The sequence below is a fragment of the Phalacrocorax carbo genome, chromosome 3, assembly GCF_963921805.1.
Source record: "Phalacrocorax carbo chromosome 3, bPhaCar2.1, whole genome shotgun sequence".
NCBI classification, from domain to species: domain Eukaryota; kingdom Metazoa; phylum Chordata; class Aves; order Suliformes; family Phalacrocoracidae; genus Phalacrocorax; species Phalacrocorax carbo.
The window spans coordinates 121,278,822-121,297,613 of record NC_087515.1 but is presented as its reverse complement, the minus strand read 5'-3'; the positions used below and the strand labels follow the sequence as shown (position 1 = coordinate 121,297,613).

General features: G+C 36.3%; 1 protein-coding gene across 2 annotated transcripts in view; it reads left to right on the top strand.

Moving 5' to 3' along the window:
• Positions 1–18,792, top strand: part of ATAD2B (ATPase family AAA domain containing 2B) — an 82,692-nt gene that overhangs the window by 24,686 nt on the left and 39,214 nt on the right. For both annotated transcript variants that reach the window (XM_064448135.1, XM_064448134.1), the window contains exons 8-17: positions 106–181; positions 1,993–2,091; positions 3,260–3,371; positions 4,132–4,247; positions 5,008–5,182; positions 5,973–6,061; positions 7,130–7,289; positions 8,234–8,324; positions 13,963–14,274; positions 18,014–18,146. In XM_064448135.1, coding sequence (XP_064304205.1) covers positions 106–181; positions 1,993–2,091; positions 3,260–3,371; positions 4,132–4,247; positions 5,008–5,182; positions 5,973–6,061; positions 7,130–7,289; positions 8,234–8,324; positions 13,963–14,274; positions 18,014–18,146 — 1,363 coding nt within the window. The remainder of the gene's footprint in view (positions 1–105; positions 182–1,992; positions 2,092–3,259; positions 3,372–4,131; positions 4,248–5,007; positions 5,183–5,972; positions 6,062–7,129; positions 7,290–8,233; positions 8,325–13,962; positions 14,275–18,013; positions 18,147–18,792) is intronic.

Below are 18,792 nucleotides of genomic sequence, written 5' to 3'. Positions count from 1 at the left end.
CAACATTATTGCTTTACCAATAATCTAGCACTTTTGCATTGCATTTAGCTTAGTTTATTATTCTTTTGTAATTGATGTTACAAACCTGTAACTTCTCTTGCTCAGTGCCAGCTCATCAAAAAAAGAGGGAAAATACACTGTTTGATATTCACAGATCTCCTGCAAGAAGAAGCCATATCAGGTAAATGTCAGTCTTTTGGTATGTACTTTTCTGCTTTCCCTCAGTTCATTTCTATTAGCTTTTGATTTTCAAAACATTCTTGAGTGAGTTGTACAGTTCATTCACACATACGTGTAGGTCTTGAATTGTATCTTAGGTTCAGATCCTGATCAGCATACAAAAATGAATTTCATAGCACTTCATAATACCAGTAGAAGCTCTGTGATAAAAAGAGTGGAAACAGGTGTGCTGCAAGTACTGGAGAGTTACGCATTGCATGCTGTAGCTTTTTGTGTAAGAGATTATATTTAACGCTTGACTGTTGAAAGCAGCAGCTTGACAAATAACCCCTTGCTATTCTACAAAAACAAACAAATCAAGGTAATGTTTTTTGTTTTCTTCCAGTTCAAAATTTGTCCAAGTAATACTAACAATTTAATAAAATACTTACCAAATATTATTTTTGACGCTTACTTTTTGTGTCCCAGAAGTCTGGAATACACCAAGTTGTCTTGGAAACTGTCGATAGGCTTTATTTAACAAAATAGATGAGATCAGAGCTTAATACATTTTCTTAAAAATAAACTTACTTGAAACTTCAAAAAGATAAATCTGCCCATGAACAGAATCCAAGTAAATGAATACTCGTCTCAGCTGAAAGTCTTGCCATCTTATTGCTCAATTTAATGGCACAGTGAAAATATGAAAATTAAGTAAAATAATAGCAGAATCTTATGATTCTACAAGTTTCTTTGTAATATTGATAAAAACATTTACTTTTTAAGAGTGTTTTTTTTTTTTTAAAGTGCATATGGCATTTTGGTGGGTAATCTGAGGACTTGTACTTGCTAGTAAGATATAAAGAGCGTGAAAGCAATTATCCCTTCTGTTTTAGCATGCTCATTGCTCCGTTCTCATTTTATCCCTTCTTGTCAGGACACTGTCATAAAAATTCTTCCTAATTGCATGATATTCTCTTTGATATGTTTTTAAATGTATCTAATTTTTGGTCCTCAAACAGTAAAACTGATTGACGTTGTTATCCTTTGGCAAAAAACAGCTAGTCAGTGCTCTCACAAATGGTGCAGCTAAAATTCACTATAAAAATTCATTATTTTTTACTAGTAGCCAAATTTTTAATACAAAAGTAGTGCTGATTTTTTTCAAACTGATATCAAACTGAACACCTTTTTGTACAGAAGATGTAATGTACATTCTCTAATATTTCTGAAATACTCAGTATTCTGAAATACTGTCAAAGAAATGTTTCATGCAGACTCTGAATAGTAATTTTACTTAGATTGAGAGCAAAAGTTAAACTACAATAGAGGTATTTTGTGAAACAGTTCTGCTGTTCAGAACTAATGACCTCATAAAAAGACACCATATGCTTCAGGAAGTATGCAATTTTTTCAAATAATACTTAAAGGGAAACTTGAAACTGAGTAAGGAGATCTTGATTATTCTGTTACGTTGGAGGTGGCTAAAGTGGATGGAAGCTTTCCTAAGTACAGTTTTTGTCTGGTGAACTTCAGCAGCTGATTGAATGAATGCTCAATCACGCTTGCTGGGGTAACATGGACAGGACCACATATCTTATGGGGGTCTACATTTTTAATAATGTTACGTTGAATTCGGATATCCCTGTGACAGTAAAAGATGCTGTTCCCCTCCCAGATTATTTTGATACTTAATAAAACTAAAATTTGTATGCATCTTAAATGCGAACAGTACTGTACTTGCTGTTTCAATTTTGGTTTTATAAAAGAATCAAAAATGCCATTCTACTGCAAAAAGGACTGAGTTTTATATTTATTTTGTCACTTCAATAGGAGAAAGAAGCATGCCATTCACAGCAGTGATACCACCTCTTCAGATGAAGAACGTTTTGAAAGAAGAAAATCTAAAAGCATGGCCAGAGCAAGAAATAGGTATCAAAACATCCTTGGTATTTAGGAGGGTTTGATTTTTATTATTCAGCAGAAAACAAGCCAAGCTATTCTGTAATGTTCTATGAGTTCTGCAGACTTTTTTGATTCTGCCTGTGACTACTTCCAGACACAGTGTAAGATGGTTGCTGGTTATATATTAATATAGATTTTGAAGTCTTATGAGTAGATAATTAACGGTAGTGATAAAAAGACGGAAAGATAAGAATATCTGTGTGATTCAGTTAGGTTATAAGACAAAATGCTTGTCTGTTAAAATGGATTTTTATTCTTGCTGTTACTTGGTCCCAGTTAGTTCAGTTCTACTCGCAAGACCAGCTCTCATTCTTCTCTTTCCCTGTGGTGTAATAACGTGCATCCTACACACCCAACATGTACTTTTTTGACCTTACATTTATTCATCAGTTATCTAAAAGTGGAAGATCTATAAGGTGTATCAGTAACTTTACTTACTGCCACAGATACCTTAGTTGGAAAACTGAGCAGAAAAAAAGTGTTTTCTCATCTTTTTTTCTTCTGTCTCTTCCTGTCTGCCACACCATTCCTTTTTGCAACCTGAGGAACTCCAAAGATGTACCACTACCAAAAGCGTAGTTCCAAGCGTAACCTATATCTTACTGGTACTTTTCTTCCTCCCTTTAACTGTGCATTTAACCTGTGTCGGGGCTTAAAGCTTCTTTTTATACACTAAGAAGCTGGAACAGGTGGATGTGAGTTACAGCTGATCTGCAAGAAAAATTTTTATTTTTCTTCAGATCCTAATGAGCTATATTTTTTTTTAAATTTGTTTTCCTTGTACTGTTAATCCTTTTTTTACCTTACTGAACTTATGCAGTTCATCACTGCCAGTGAAGAGCATCTTGTTCTTTTTGTCAATGTTGTTTCTTCTGTGTTTAATCAAAATAGTCTGTCCAGCCTAGTTCTGCAGATTGAAATGTCTGTATGGAAGCATAAAACTATCGTTAAGAAGCTTCCAGATATACAAGAATAATTACCACAATAAAAAGGTTAGTTTTAATTGCCTTATCAGTCCAGGAAGGGTGTCTCTTTAGGTAGTAGAAGGCATTTAATCTCTTGGTTCTTCCCATGCCAGCAAAATGATCAAAACAGAACAATATTTATTTGGTGTTCTTTTGTTGTTGTTGAACAGGTGCCTGCCTTTAAACTTCAGAGCAGAAGACTTAGCTAGTGGAATCCTGCGTGAACGTGTGAAAGTTGGGGCAAGTTTGGCTGATGTTGACCCTATGATTGTTGATAAATCGGTAGGTTTTGTTAGAACTTTTTATTTTCCTTCCCCCAATTATGCATAAGCAGAATTCACCACAGCCTCTCATTAGAGTTGAAGTAAATTTATAATAAGTTCACTGATCTTTTTCTTATTTTTTTCCAAAGCTGTTGTCGGTCTATTCCTTTGGGCTACAAAGCACTTGCTTTTGTCCTGTAGGTAATCAACAGGCTGCATATATATAGCAAATAAACCAAAATATGAATTGACCAACTATATTTCTTTGTTTACAGTCAGTTTGTGATTACTTGTGACAGTAGAAACTGGGATATGCTGAGCAGTGCAGACCACAGAATTACTGCCCACCTGGGTTGCTTAACTCGGTACTAGCCATGTGGGTCCTGTGCCTATTCAGAAACAATAATGCACATTAGCTATTGGTGTGTGCTGTCCAGAAGCTGCTGAATTACTAGGGCTGAACCATTGACTAGCAGTACATTGACTATATTCATGTTATGCTGTGCCTGAGCTTAAAAACGCTCTCAGACTTAGACTGGACCTCTGTAGATGTCCAGGCATCCCTGGCACAGTACCTTGTGAACCAGATAAACCGTATGTGGGCAAACAAGAGTTGACTTTCTCGACTTTTTTTTACACTTTCAAAATTCAGGGAACTCCTGTAGATCAACGCAATGTTGTTTGTAATTTGTTTTAAAATATGTTATTTTATAAGTAAAGGTACTTTTGTGGAAGGCTGTTACAATATATGCTTTGTATGCTTTGTGTTTTTTTCCAAGGTGCGTTTTGATAGTATAGGGGGATTGAGTCATCATATCCTTGCACTTAAGGAAATGGTAGTGTTTCCTCTTCTCTATCCAGAAATATTTGAAAAATTCAAAATTCAGCCACCAAGGTAGGTGTACTTACTCTTATTGTTGTATTTTTATTTTATTAAGCCCTGAAGAATGCTTCACTTGAAAACATATAGGAGATTGATTCTTTCCCTGAAGTGTTTACAGTTCAAATAGACTTACATGTTTGCTACCCCACTTGTCTATGAGAATGTAATTGGGATTAAGAGTTACAAAAATCTAGTTTATTTTTCTTGTGGTAGGAAATTTGGTCAAATTCTCAAGTGTTCTGTTAAGTAGTACCTTGACTTTTTTCCATTGTTATCAAATTTTTTACTATATAAAGCTAAATGCTTTTGTTTCTTATATAGAAGTAATCTCAATAATGTTCTATTATGGTTTTAATATTTATTAATCAGGCATCTTGTGTGTGATTTAAATGGGTACACATAATCTAAGTAAATTGAAAATTTTGGGATATTTTCGTCATTTAAAGGAAGTATGTCTCTCCAAAGAAGTAACAAAAACTGACTCGAGTATTACCTAAGATATAATATTTGAGGAAGTATTTAACTAGTGTAAAACGGTCATTTGGGAGCTTAATATGCCTGTGATTAAAGTTCTCTACAAAGCAAAGATTTACTGATTTGAAAGCATAAAACGAACTTAGATTTTATTAAGTCATGTTCAATACACTAAATTACAATACTTGAACGTAAGTCTTTCTTCTCCAGGCTCCCTGTCTTCATTATAAAATTTGACTTGGAGTTTTTCAGGAGACATAAAATAAGTTTGTGACTGTGTTGATCCATTTATCTTCAGGGGCTGTTTATTCTATGGTCCTCCTGGAACAGGTAAAACCTTGGTAGCTAGAGCTCTAGCTAATGAATGCAGTCAAGGAGACAAAAAGGTGGCTTTCTTTATGAGGAAAGGAGCAGACTGTCTCAGTAAGTGGGTTGGTGAATCTGAACGTCAGCTTCGACTCCTTTTTGATCAGGTTAGAAGAAAATACATATTTTTCATATAATTTCTCCATGTGTTGTTTTTTGTGTTCTAGACAGTCAAAATTATTTGCAGTTGAAACTAAATACCCGTAAGTTTCCATAGATTGGGCAGGATTTGTCCAAATTTTATATTTAGGTGAAGAAATAGAGGATTGCTGAGAACAGTTTTCTTGCTCTGAAAACTGAGGGGAAGAAGTCTCTCAACTTGTCCATTAATTAAACAGACAAAGTAGTTTGAGTAAAAATTGATAAAAATACTTAAATCAGCAAGTTTTAATTTGGCTGGCATGTTCAAGACAAATGCTATGTAGAGGAGCATGCAGGATTGCATCTGTTGTGTATATATTTTAGTATCCTTATTTGGCTTGGAAAATGATGGACAGAAGAGAGCATCACATAAAGCAGTGAAATGTAGTTGCTCAAACAAAAGCTCTTTTCAGACACAGATGTCTAAACAAACAGGCTGTGAGCAGATAAGATACTGTTTTCTGTAAATGAGTGTAAAGTGTCTCAGTTTGTCTTGAATCTCTTGCATACACAGTAAAACCTGATACACTGGTGCCATCTTGCTTGTTCAAAGGAGAATGCACTCTTTTTTGCTTTGTCTGAAAGTACTGTAGTTGAAAATTCAGTTTTTATTTTCAGCCTGTAGATTTTTAACAAAAGTGTCTTAACGTATGTTTAGCATGTTAATGCTTTGTAATAAAAACAAACTTTTCCATGTTGATGGATAAATTATGAATTAACAGTGAATTCTTTTTTTTTTTTTTTTTTGCGTACCAGGCATACTTGATGAGACCCTCTATAATATTTTTTGATGAAATAGATGGCTTGGCTCCAGTTCGTTCTAGTAGACAAGATCAGATTCACAGGTAATATTTCTCATATAGCTACTATTATCTTGGTATATGCTACATTACCTTGGTAAACTCTTAAGTGTAATTTAACTCCATTCCCAAGAAAGGTTTTTACTTTTGCTTAAGCCCACTTACACTAGAAAGGACAGATTGTTGAATTTTTTTGGTGTTGAAAGTCATCATCTCAGTTCTTCAGATAGACTCTGATTTGCTGGGAATCAAGCTCTAGTGGAGATTACCCTTCAGCCATTATTAACTTCAAGATTTCCACAGCCTTCCCTTTGGCTGCTGGTTTTGTACTGTAAACAGATTGTCTGTTACCAGCCCTATAGAATAAACAGTTGAGAAAAATTTTATTCTAAAATGATGAATTGTAATGTTCTGTGAATGAACTGGACACCCCTGCCCTTTTGATTCTGGATGGAGTGATGTGCAAACTTATCTTGAGTTGCTATTGTGTCATTTTTTAAAACATTTTTTTCTAACAGTTCACTGCTGAAATTTTTCTGGGTTGCCTTCAGTCTCAGTTTTGCTGCACTTTTTATGGGAATGCACTTATATCTTTCATTTTATAGGTGGCAGCAACTGTGAGGGACAGGAGGGAAATTTTGGGGCCAACAGGGTAGGAGGTTATGGGAACATGTGGCTTTGTCTTGTTGCACCTTTCTTCTGCCTGGTGCTACAGTTGCCCTAAACAGGATGATGCATATCCTGGTAATCACAGAATGGTTTAGGTTGGAAGAGACCTTTAGAGGCCATGTAGTCCAACCCCCCTGCAGTGAGCAGGGACATCTTCAACTGGAAGAGAACTTTTCTGAGCTGCAATAAACAGCTTCGTGAGCTCCCATTCCCCAAACTTTTAAAGAAGGAGGTTTGAATTTGATGTAATCCTTACTGGAGTCATAATACTAAGTATGATACAAATTATATCCAAAGCTTCCTTTTTGCTTTGAGACTTGAAACAGTTTTGCAACTGATTTTTTTTTTTAACTTTTTAAATTTGAAATTATGAATGTTGCAGTTGAAAAGTAAACATTCTTGTGGTGTTCCTTATAAGTTCTTGTTTTGAAAACTCTCTTCAAGCTCTATAGTGTCTACTCTTCTTGCCCTCATGGATGGACTGGATAATAGAGGTGAAATAGTTGTAATTGGTGCTACAAACAGACTGGATTCTATAGATCCTGCACTCAGGAGACCTGGTCGCTTTGACAGGGAATTTCTTTTCAACTTGCCTGATCAAAAGGTAAACCTTACAGAGGAGATTTATTAATACACATTTCTAGTATATTAAACATTTTAATGCCTGATGACCAAGCTTATGAAATAAAAACATGCATTCTTACTTGTAAGAATGTTTACTTTTAGGAAGACATTTCTAGTAAAAACAGCCTGTATATATAAAGTTGTATTGAACTTCAAATCTTCAGAACATAGTTAAAACTAAACAGAGAGGTAAATTGTTCACATTAAACTGGATTGTTTATCTAAAAAGTATGGGTCTTGGAAGTTATGGTAAGAGAAAATAGCTTTATTATCATGTAGACTGTTGAGCACGTAAAAATTGTTCATGCAGAGCCCATCGTTATTAAATTGGCAACAGGAACATTTAAATTCCTTTTCCTAGATTTTTCTAGACTTCTATAAATTCAGCCATAATATTTAATGAATTTATACTTGAAATTAAATTTGCTTTCCATATTCATAGGTGTATTTGGATTCTATAGAATTTTTAAATGAAATAGTTTTGGAGTTCGTGTGTATGTACTATGCTACTCAGTAATAAATTAATTGGAGATGCATTTGACAGTAGAAGCTGTTAATCATATGTGCAGCAATTAAAAATTAAATTATAAAATGATGATAATTCCAAACAGAAGATGAGTTTTGATCAGTTTATGTATAATAACGTTGTTGATTAAACAGCAATTAAAATGTGTAACTGGTATACTGAAAAAATTAGTGCTTATATATGAAATTAAAAAAGAAGGGAAAACCGTTGCTCTTGAGAGACTTTTGAGTGCTAAGTTCTATTTTATGTGTCTCAGACGTGTCAAAAACAGGTAAAATAACTTGATATTCCCATGACCAAATGATATTTTTGTCTAAAATATTGTGATTCTGTGAGTTGCATTTGGCTTGCTAATTTTGATCTCTCTTTTATTTATTTATTTTTTTCATTGAAATCAGGCACGAAAGCACATTTTACAAATTCATACCAGGGATTGGAACCCCAAATTGTCAGATCCTTTCTTAGGAGAACTAGCTGAAAAATGTGTTGGTGAGTGTTATGATGTTAGTACTTTTACTATAGATGCTTTCTCTTCTGTGTGAAACTTCCAAAGTATGTTAAATGTATCGGGATATTTTATTATTTTTACCTTTCTAAACTTTTGTACTTTCAACAACATTCTTATTTTTTGTAATAACAAAATATGCTTCTGTCTTACTAAAATGCAAAATGAGTAGCTAGTAGTCATTTGAAAATACAACTATGTTTCCTTTCTGTAACCTCACTGTCCTTCTGTAGGATGCATATCCTCAAAAAGAAGCAAACTGAAGTGGGAATTGGAATCTTTAGGTAGACTTCCCATTAAAAAAGTGTGTTTAAGAGATATGGAGACTTGTTTTTTCTCTGTCTACTTATGGAGGGGAAAAAAAAACAGTACTTGTTTTTCTGTGGGGTTGGGTAGTTTTTTGGTTTTGGGTTTTTCTTCCCTTTTTTTTTTTTTTTTTTTTTTCTTCATGTTTACTGACTGGCATGCTCTCCTCTGACAGAAATCCAACAAACTAACCAGCCTTTCTAAAGATGAATTTTTTTTCCAGATTGCTAGCACAGAATATCCCCAAAGTGTAGATATAGACAGGGGGGGAAAAAAGCACCACACCATGAGTACATTAGATATACCTTTGGAGCGCCCAAAGACCTGCTGTACTGAATGGAGGATGGTTGTTCAAGATAAACCTGCTGCTTAAAAGCTAATCAGAAATAAACCCAAATATTTTTTAAAGTGAATGTAACAGAGGAAATGACCCTAAAACACACACCACAATCTCTTCTCAACAATTTGTCATGCAAAGATACATCCTCTGTCAGTCATCTGCTTGGACGAGCACTGAAGTTCTCAGAAAAAGGACAGTCTCAAATATCTGTGCATTGGAATCCATCATCAGAGAAATAAGAACTTTTAAATTGAACATCAGTCCATTCAGTCAGCTACAGTACATCCGAATTATCCTCTTCATCCACAGGGACATCTATCATCGAAGCAGCATCCCTCCGCTTTTGATGCACAAAGACCTCAACATCTTCTGGTGAGGAGGAAACATAACTATCCAGCAAACTCCAGTTTAAGCTTTGCCGGGTATAAGACAGCATGTGCCAAACCCATTTCATGTAAATTCTGCTTGATTTGTGCAAAGACGTGGTGCTGCTTAGTGGGAGAGAGGGGAATAGATGGGATAAAACCCAGTTGTTTCTTTGAAAATTCACCGTATTTTTGCATTGAGAACACAATTATGTATTTTAAAATTTCAGACCGTAGGGAAAGCCATTTGTAGGTTTGACTGGAGGATGTTCTTTGTGCTCTGTGAAACTGTCAGTTCTGTGGAAAAGTCAGCTAATAAAAAGAAATACCCTTTTCTGTTTTCTTTGGCTTTCCTACTGTCCAACTATTGTGCACTTGATTGTCTCCATTCTGTATGTTGGAATTTAAATGTTTCCATGCATCCAAGATTAAAACCTTTTGACTATTACAAGGCCTTCTTAAAACAACTGAAGTAAGACTGGTTTATCTTCTTCGTCTTGAGACAGCCTCATCATTTCTATAAGTGAAATCTGCAGCAACTAATTATTTAAACAGACTTGCCAGATTCTTTGTGGCCGTTGCAAGTCGGACTTATCTGCTGTTTCCTCTTGTGTGCAGGTTTTCTTTTAAAACAAACAAACAAATACTGCCCCCACCACCAACACCCTCTCTTCCCCAAGTAAAAGCTGCCTAGACTCAGCAGGCTTTTTGCACAGCACGGTCTACACCTCTCTCCAGTTCAGCAAACTTGGCAACACTTAACTACAAGCATATGGATCCTGATGAAGAAAGCTCCTGAAATACTACCAAAGTAAATGACCTTGGGGAAACAGGTGTACGTGCAACTCAACTTTTTAAGATCCAGGGGTGTAATTATAAAGAAATTAGAAGGGAAAAGCCCCAGGACTTGCAAAAAATAGATTATGTCCTGAGGGTTGATTTTTTTTTTTGTCCCAGGTGTTATGGATTACAGGCCTTTTAAGAGATTTCTGTGTATGTAGGAATGAAAGAACTCACTTCACTGAATGGCCACATGACTGCAATGTGTGTCAGACAAAGTGAAGCAGCTTGGGGAGAGCATGGAATAGCTCAGAAGACCATACACTGATGCCTTATTAGCACCTGCCGTAAACACAAGTAATTATTATGTTTTTTCTCCTTACTGGAGCTGGGCCCCAGATATCCTGATCTTTATAGGTCCTTTCTTGTCTCTTGTGCTTACTACGTTGTTCAGAATGATAACTCTCTGTAGGTAGACACAGACCTATTAATTCGATCTTGTAGGAAACAAAACATATTAGCAACCAAAAAAATGTGAATTTCTCCATCTGTCATCTTGCCGATGAATCTTTCTGCAATGTAATAACGGTTATTTAATGTTAAACACAATTGTAAAGAAGCAAACCATCATGCTCAAGATGCTTGTTGAAAATACTCTTACTCTGTGCTTATTATTGCAGGACCATTCTGTGGCAAAGTGGTATCCTGTTAGATTTTTTTTCTTTCCCATGCTAATGTAATGATAGAGGGGGAAGTTTTGGCATTGGTGTTCGTGTGTTTCACAATTAAAAAAACCCAAACCAGCAGAGTAGTTATTTTTCATTTCTGTCATCATGCTGAGTTGTTTGCTAAATCCCTTTCCCCTGCAGTCCAGTTTAGGAGCTGTAGGGAGTTGCATGACGTAAATTGGAAGAAGTGGTCGAGGTTGTTCACATAAACATTTCACCCAGTTTAGAAGCATTTTGTTTTAGGTTTCTGGGGTGGATATTAGGCAGAAGAAATGTTAAAGAGGACATAATTTCTGCACAGTAAATGTGGAAGAATATGGCTTTAAAATTTCAGTTGTCAAAGTGCATTCTTTGGAAACCTACACGGGAATCCACTTGTTTGTTGTTCAGATCTTTGAAAGTTGTACTTTGAAAATGTTAAGCAAAGTGTGGTGGTGATGGGTAGAAAAAAATGGGCTACTTGACAAGAATTATTGTTTTGTGCTAAGTTAAGGTGTGCTGTACATTTTGCCTGCCAAATTGAACATCCTTTGTGAGATGCTTCAAAAATGGAAGCAAATGCACTGAACCTTGATTTATATTATAGTGTAAATTTGGGCAAAAATAAATTCAGGTTATGTACTGTTGGCATGATATATTTTATTTTGCCTTGACAATACTTTACTTGTGTTTTCCTTCCTCTTAATCACTGTGCATTTGCTTCTTAGAAATAAAATGCTCTTTAATGTTTCAGAAGATACAGGATTTTTGTAGTTTTCCTGTCACTGAAATGGATGTACAGTATGCGCAAGAGAGTCTCTCAAAAAGAGACAGCAATTATTAGTCTTCAAATATAAGTGCTCCTGAGAAATGAAAAGTAGAAATGGAGACTAATTGTGTATCTGATCACCTGAGAATTTAATTTTAAAAATAGGCTACAGGCTATTATTTCCTAATTTTGCAATTCTTTGGAGATGTACAAGCGGTGATTAAAATGACTGTTAGAAAGTGATATTGCAGCATTTATTAATAGAAAAATTGGAAAGGATATAGCTCCTGAGCTGCCGAATCTTTTGTCATGAAGATACTAACCAGTTTTTAAGGTGACAGCCATTCAGGGTACTATACATCTCTAGCACATCTTTGATTTAAGCGTTGGTTTAGAGCCTCCCAGCATTTTTTGTTTAATCCAGTATGCTTGTTAGATCAGAAGTGGACCAATTTAAATGGGAATGTGATACCTGATACTGAAGGAACAAAGAAGAATTTAGAGGAAAAACCTTGGTTTTGTTTTTTCTGATGCACCTGTAGCTACTGTCGAATGGGTTCACATGGTTGAAGTGCGTCTGCATAGATTTAATTTCATGATGGGGGTTAGTTAAAAACAAATAAACTTAGTACTGAAAATTATTAGTTGCCTGTTGATTAATATAGTGGATGTACTTGAGCATACTTCAAATGTCATGTGTATTTATTTCAAGGTAACTTGTGAGTGTGAATTGCTACCTGCTTTTTAGATAACAGTCACAGTGTGTGCTCATCAAGTTTAAACGATTTAACTACTAACCTTTTTATAAAATTGGAAAGCTTAGTTTAAAAGCTGCAGAAGGAGTCTGATATTTATGGCGATCTTCCATCTGGGTGTGTTTTTTGGTTTTTAAAAATTATTTTCAAGTATATGTGAGAAATGGGTGGAATTTGAAGTCTCAGCTGATTTAAGTCATCTTTATAGCTGAAAAGCTGGTATCTTTTATTACTATCCCCCAAATTTATATATCTGAATGATGGGGATGGAAAGTTGTCTATCTTCAGTATTGTTTCCTTTTTTGTTTTTCAACACTCTATATGGAATCAGCTTTGTTCCTTGTTGCTATATGTAAAAATATGTGTGCCAGCAGCAGTGAAAGAACATCAGAGAACGAAGGGAGAGAAACAAGGCAGGCTTCAGTTTTGGGACTTCGTGCTGACAAAACACTGATACAAAAATAGAGTAGAAAAAGTGCAAATGGTGTAAGACCTACCGAGGAGGAGGAAGTCTCCTTAAAAAGAAGTTGATAGAGAATAATTTAACTAAAGAATTGATTAGTTAGCTTCTGTAAACACTTTATTGCAAAACCATGAACTCTTATGTGGCAGTGCTTCAGTGCAACACGTTTTCCTATAATGACTATAATTCTCTAAAAGAGTATTCCCACCGGAATAATGTTGTACATTTTTTAAAGATGGAGCCATGGTGCTACAAAATACAGTGGCTTATTAATGCCTTTTGCTGAGAGATATGGAAAAAATTGAAATCTAATTTCTAGCTCTGGGGAAAACCCCCAAACCGTTAGCACTGCAAAAGACACAGCGGTATTAAGTCTCTCAGTATTTCATAATTATCAGCTCTGTGTTTCTCAGTGAGGATGATTAAGCAATTATAGGTAGCCACCTGTAGATATTTACGAAGCTAGGCTAAATTAAAATTCTAATGCTTTTTAATAGTTTTTCTACTCTTTTGGTTTTATTAGTTAAAATTATGAGACTCTAAAAATTCTGAAACATTTTTCTTGATAGAAGTTCATATTTTTCCAAGAGTCCACAGTATGCTTTTTTACCAAGAGATTTAATCTCTTCCATATTCTACCCATGAAACATTTTTCTTTATACTGCTCATTTTCTCAGTCTGTAAAAGTTTAAAGTCAGTGATGTTCATCCAGTAGAACAAAATTACTTTGCTATTAAAAATTATACCCATGTAGAGATATTAAAGTAAAAAAGGAGGAGAGGGACTTGCCTGTAAAAATTGTACACATACTTTAGACGATGTTAAGGAAAAAGAAAGGGTAATGACAGACCTATAACCCTGGGCTGAAAATACACTACATATCGCACTACATAGTGAAAACATTGGTCATTTTAACCTCAATGTGGAATTCATTTCTCACTATATTTCAATATACCTGTACATAATTTCTTGGTACACAACGCTTGCTGGATTATGACCTGATACCTTTTGGCAGATGCTTTGTGGACCTTGACAATTAAGTATTACTGATTGTTTTTTGGCTTTAGGCATCTTTGAAATACGTGTAGCACAGCAATGCTATTTCATGGAAGATATTTTTGTTTTTGTGTGCACTAGGGTACTGTGGAGCTGACATAAAAGCACTTTGCACTGAGGCTGCCTTGATTGCCCTGAGACGACGCTATCCCCAGATTTATGTGAGCAGTCAGAAACTACAGCTTGATGTTTCTTCAGTAGTTCTTAGCGCGCAGGATTTTTATCATGCAATGCAGAATATTGTGCCTGCTTCCCAGCGTGCTGTGACATCTTCAGGACATGCATTATCTCCTGTGATCAGACCACTGTTGGAACGTACCTTCACTAACCTTCTTGAGGTTTTACACAAAGTGTTTCCTCATGCTGAATTTAGCCAGGGTGACAAAAGTGAAGGTATGTGGTTTGGTTTTTTTTTTGCAAATGCTGTTTCAATTTGGAAATTTCAACTGGTTTTCTTGTGTTGCTAGCCTTAAACCTGATGTGTATTTGGTTCGGTGTTATTAGTATGTAAATACAATTCACTTGGATGTTGTATAATTATTTATACTGATTCGAAGTAAATAATACTGATTTAATAAACTGACCTATATAGACCAAGATCCATAGGTGTGAGTGCCATCTGAAAAAAAGGAACACCCCCAAGTAATTTACAATGTAAATACAAGAAATAATGGGGCATAATCAGATGGTGGAACAAAAGAAAATAGTGAGATAATGTTGCTCAGTGTGTTAGGACCTGAAATTGGTGCTTCTGTCCTGAGTGCCAATTAGCTGTCCCCAATCCTTTGGTTGTTGATGGTGCAGAAGCAGGCTGAAAAGGAGTGCTATGGGGAGCTCGCAGCTCAGCTAGTGAGGCTGTGGTTAGCCGAGGTACCTGAGCCTGTGTCATGGTCAGCTGCTGGTTAAGGAGAAAGTCCTGAGGCTTCCCTCCCCTTGAACTGGCCTGATGCACTCCTGATCCTCTGAGTTGATTCTGCTGGCTTAGCAAGTGGAGAACTATTTGCTGTTTTGTCAAGTTAGCTTTTTGCCAAATTAGTGAGAAAAATCAACTCACTAGGGGGTCAGATGTATGCCAGGACCTTGCTGCAATGGGAGCAATGTGAGTGCATTGAGGAAGTGGGGAATAAGAAGGAATGTGACTGACTGTTTTGACTGGCAGTGAGTCAATAGATTCTGGGGTTTTTTTATCCAGCTGTTCTCTGAGACATACTTTTATAATTAACTCTGGTCAGTTTTTGGAATTTTTAAAATGTTGAACAAGATACCTTGGGTGTGATACCTACTTATTCTGGCATACTATTTTCTACTGTTCTTGTATGGGATCGCCGCCCACCACCTCCTCCTGCACACACTGTGTAAACAGTACTTGTGGTTGTGTGTGATTAACTTGAAAATAGCCCAGTCATAAAGCAAATCTGACAGCCATGACTTTCTTTTCATTCCTATTCCAGAGCACGCTTTATTTGCAGCCCAGGCAGCTTAAGCTGATCCTTGCGCTGGCTGCTGCAGTTCCTCCAGTCCAGCTGTGCATTTTTGCTCTATCCCTTGCACTTACTTTAGTACATCAGGCCCTTTGTTAAACCATTTTAGCCAGCAAACTCATCCAGAAATGATGTATTTTTGTCAGGTTAGTTTTCTGCTGACTGTGGGATAGCTGGAGGTTGTAACAAGTGTTGGAATTTGGCAAGAGATGGGGCCTGGGAGCACGCCGTGGTGGGTAGGGGGAAGTGAGCTGGCTTGCAGCTCCAGTTAGATTGTGTTAGGCTCCCTCGATCATATTAGTTAAATAGTAGTTTTACTAGATAATTCTGCTGCTATGGTTACTTTTATATGTTTGTAGATAATTGATTTTGAAGATATAAGAACGGACGTTTCTTTTGAAGTTTCGTCTGTACCTCAGTTTTTCTTCTTATCCCTTAAACCTAAGAAAATATTGAATAACAAACTTAATCTATGTTAAAAAGATCATAATCCATTTTCATGTACAATGATTTCAAGTCTAAATGTAGATTGCACACTAGGGCTTCAGTGTTTCTTGAATTCAGAGCCAGGTATACAGCAGACGCTTACTGGTATACTTACAATCTGCAAATCTAGTTTTCTACATGTCTTTGCAGTTCACTGATGATTGTTGTTTCTCATAATTCAGTGACTCAGATGCTCAAGTGATGCCACAGAGGCTTGATGCTTGGGATCAAAAGATAGGCTGACTTTTGCAATAATTACGTATTTTAGGAAGCAAAAGCTGCGTTCAGTGCGTGAGCGTAGGACATACCCTATGGGTTGACATCTGGTATAGCAAAAATTCTGCCTGTTTAGGGACCATGGTGAGCCAAGAATTTGGGAGCCTGCGTCCAGTTTATTTGAAGGCCTTTAGCTTGCTGAACTAAATGTCCAGCAGTTTCTGACCTGCGTTTCCTTGCTGTGGACTAGCTTTTGGCCACTGGTTTGGGTCTGCAAGCCTTTTTTATCTTTGCCCCCTGAAGAATGATTATGAAGTGTGTGACTGCCTGGCCAAGGAATGTGACATGTCCTCATCCCATACCAGCAGAATATTATTCCTGCCCAGCTTACTCTGAATCCAGTTTCTTACATCACACAGGCAGCTGAGGGAACCTTTGCTGTCTCTTAACAATTTTTCTGGGATCATATGTCTTGGCATAGCCCTTGGATGGTGTCTCTGTCAAACACTTAACTCTGCCTTGAAGTTGATTCTTTTGTCCTGTGGTAGTGGTTTGGTCAGTGTGGCAGTACCTGTGCCGTGGTTTCATGTAAATGAGGCAGATCATGTGGTGGGTTTTATGTTTGAGAAGAACTCTTAGATCTTCAGAGCAGTGGCACAGGCTGCCCAGGGCGGTTGTGGAGTCCCTTCCCTGAAGACATTCAAAACTCGCCTGGACGCGGTCCTGTGCCCCTGCTCTGGGTGTGCCTGCTCAAGCAGGGGGGTTGGACAAGATCTCCAGAGGTCCCTTCCAACCCCCATGACTGATTCTGCGATCTCTCTACTTCACACCTTCATTTCACAGCAGTCCATTTTTCTAAGTGGCTGTGGCCAATGTGAGCTACTGCTCGGATGTCCCCCTGAGCAGCAGTGTGCTGCAGTGACTCCAGGCTGCTCTCAGAAATGCTGCCCACCCATCGCAGAGCATTTTATCCTTCAGGAGACCTGGCCTTTGCAGTGCTCTAACTGTACAGCTGAGTGGCTGTGACCATTTTTATTCCCTTGTTGCAGACTGATTTGTCCATTGGAGTGAGTGACTTGCTTAGGGTAACGTCAACTAACTCCTTTCCTGGGCCAAGTAAAGATCTGTTAGCAATTTATTTCCCACTATCAAATTGTGGCAGTCTGCTCTTAATCCCATTGCAGCTCTTGCAGCTAATTTAGCTGTACCTGATCTTCAGCTATCAATTGGTTGTTTTGGTTTAGTGCCATATTTGTGTTTTTCTGCAGTTGTTTGTCTCTGCAGTCTGTCTTTTGAATGTAAGCAGTGTTTTAGCTTTTGTTTCTGAATATCTGTATAGAAACTACTTCAGTTCATTATCCTACTGTATTAGCAGAGGAATTAAAATAGATTAAGGTGTAGTATATGAACATGGAATGAATTGAACTGATTTTGATAAAAAGTAATTTGATATTCTTTGGCAGATTATCAGAAGGTGGAAAACAATTCTTCATAAACATACATTAGGTAGTCATGCTGAGAATAATATTGGAGTAAGTGTACCTGTAAAAATTTGGCCACTTAGAACAAATAAATGAGTACAAAGTTCTATATAGTCTGAGGAATTACAGATTTTATAACTTTATCCTTGAAAAACCTCTAGCTGTGAAATAAAACCAAAGGAAGCCTTTCATAACAAAATAAACATTTGTAGTCGTGAAGTTGTTCTGCTTGATGGTTTAAAAAAATAAATTGTAATTATGATTAGGCTTCTACAATATTTAATATGTTTTGGTTTTTGAAGTAATACGTACTTACTAGTCTGTGTTCTGATACTTAGACAGTTTTAACTGTTTTTTCTACATTTGAAAATGTGTTATAATTTACATTAACAAAATTGTAATGTCTTTTCTTGTTTGTGCATGTACTTAAATGTGATAAGGTTCTAATTAATATATTTCTTGGAACAGATGTACCAAGTCTAATATTAGATGATAGTGAAGACGAGAATGCTTCATCAATTTTTGAGACGAGCTGCCACTCAGGATCACCAAAGAAACAGTCATCAGCTGCTATACATAAACCCTACCTTCATTTTACAATGTGAGTGTTTCTGTAAATACATATAACCAGATAGATAAAACCATGAAATCCTTACATCAGGAGAGGTAACAAAGAAGATCTTTTGCTTTATGGTGACAATGCTGTTCTGTAATAGAAACATATAAGTGTACAGGCAAGAGTTTTAGATATATGAATGGTCTTAGAAAAGGCGACATCCTAGACACAGTAATTGGAAATATTTTGCAACATAGAGGTGTAGCTTAGAAGTAAGGATGTTAACAACAATTAATTGTAATAAGTCGCTTCGATTTGAAAGATTAAGAACTGGGAAGAGAGGTATAAAGGAGTATTTTGGAGAGATTGCTTGCTTTTTCTTGGTCCAAAGTAATGTTGAGCTTCAGTATATGCAGCTGTTTGGATGCATTATATAATTAATGCATCCAGCATCTGTAATATCTTTTTTTCAGTGTTTTTCAAGAAATGTTTTGGTAAAATGGGAATTTAGAAAGTATGTGAAATTTGGATGAGTCTTTCCTGTATGAATTGCACTGGCTAGAGTAATGAATAATAATAAAGTAGCATTTCTTTGTTTTGTATTAAGAATAGTTTTAGACTACTCTATGTGATGGGTTCTGCAGGGAGTTTGCTAAATAAAAAGAAGGTAGGAAAACTATTCAGTAGTAAT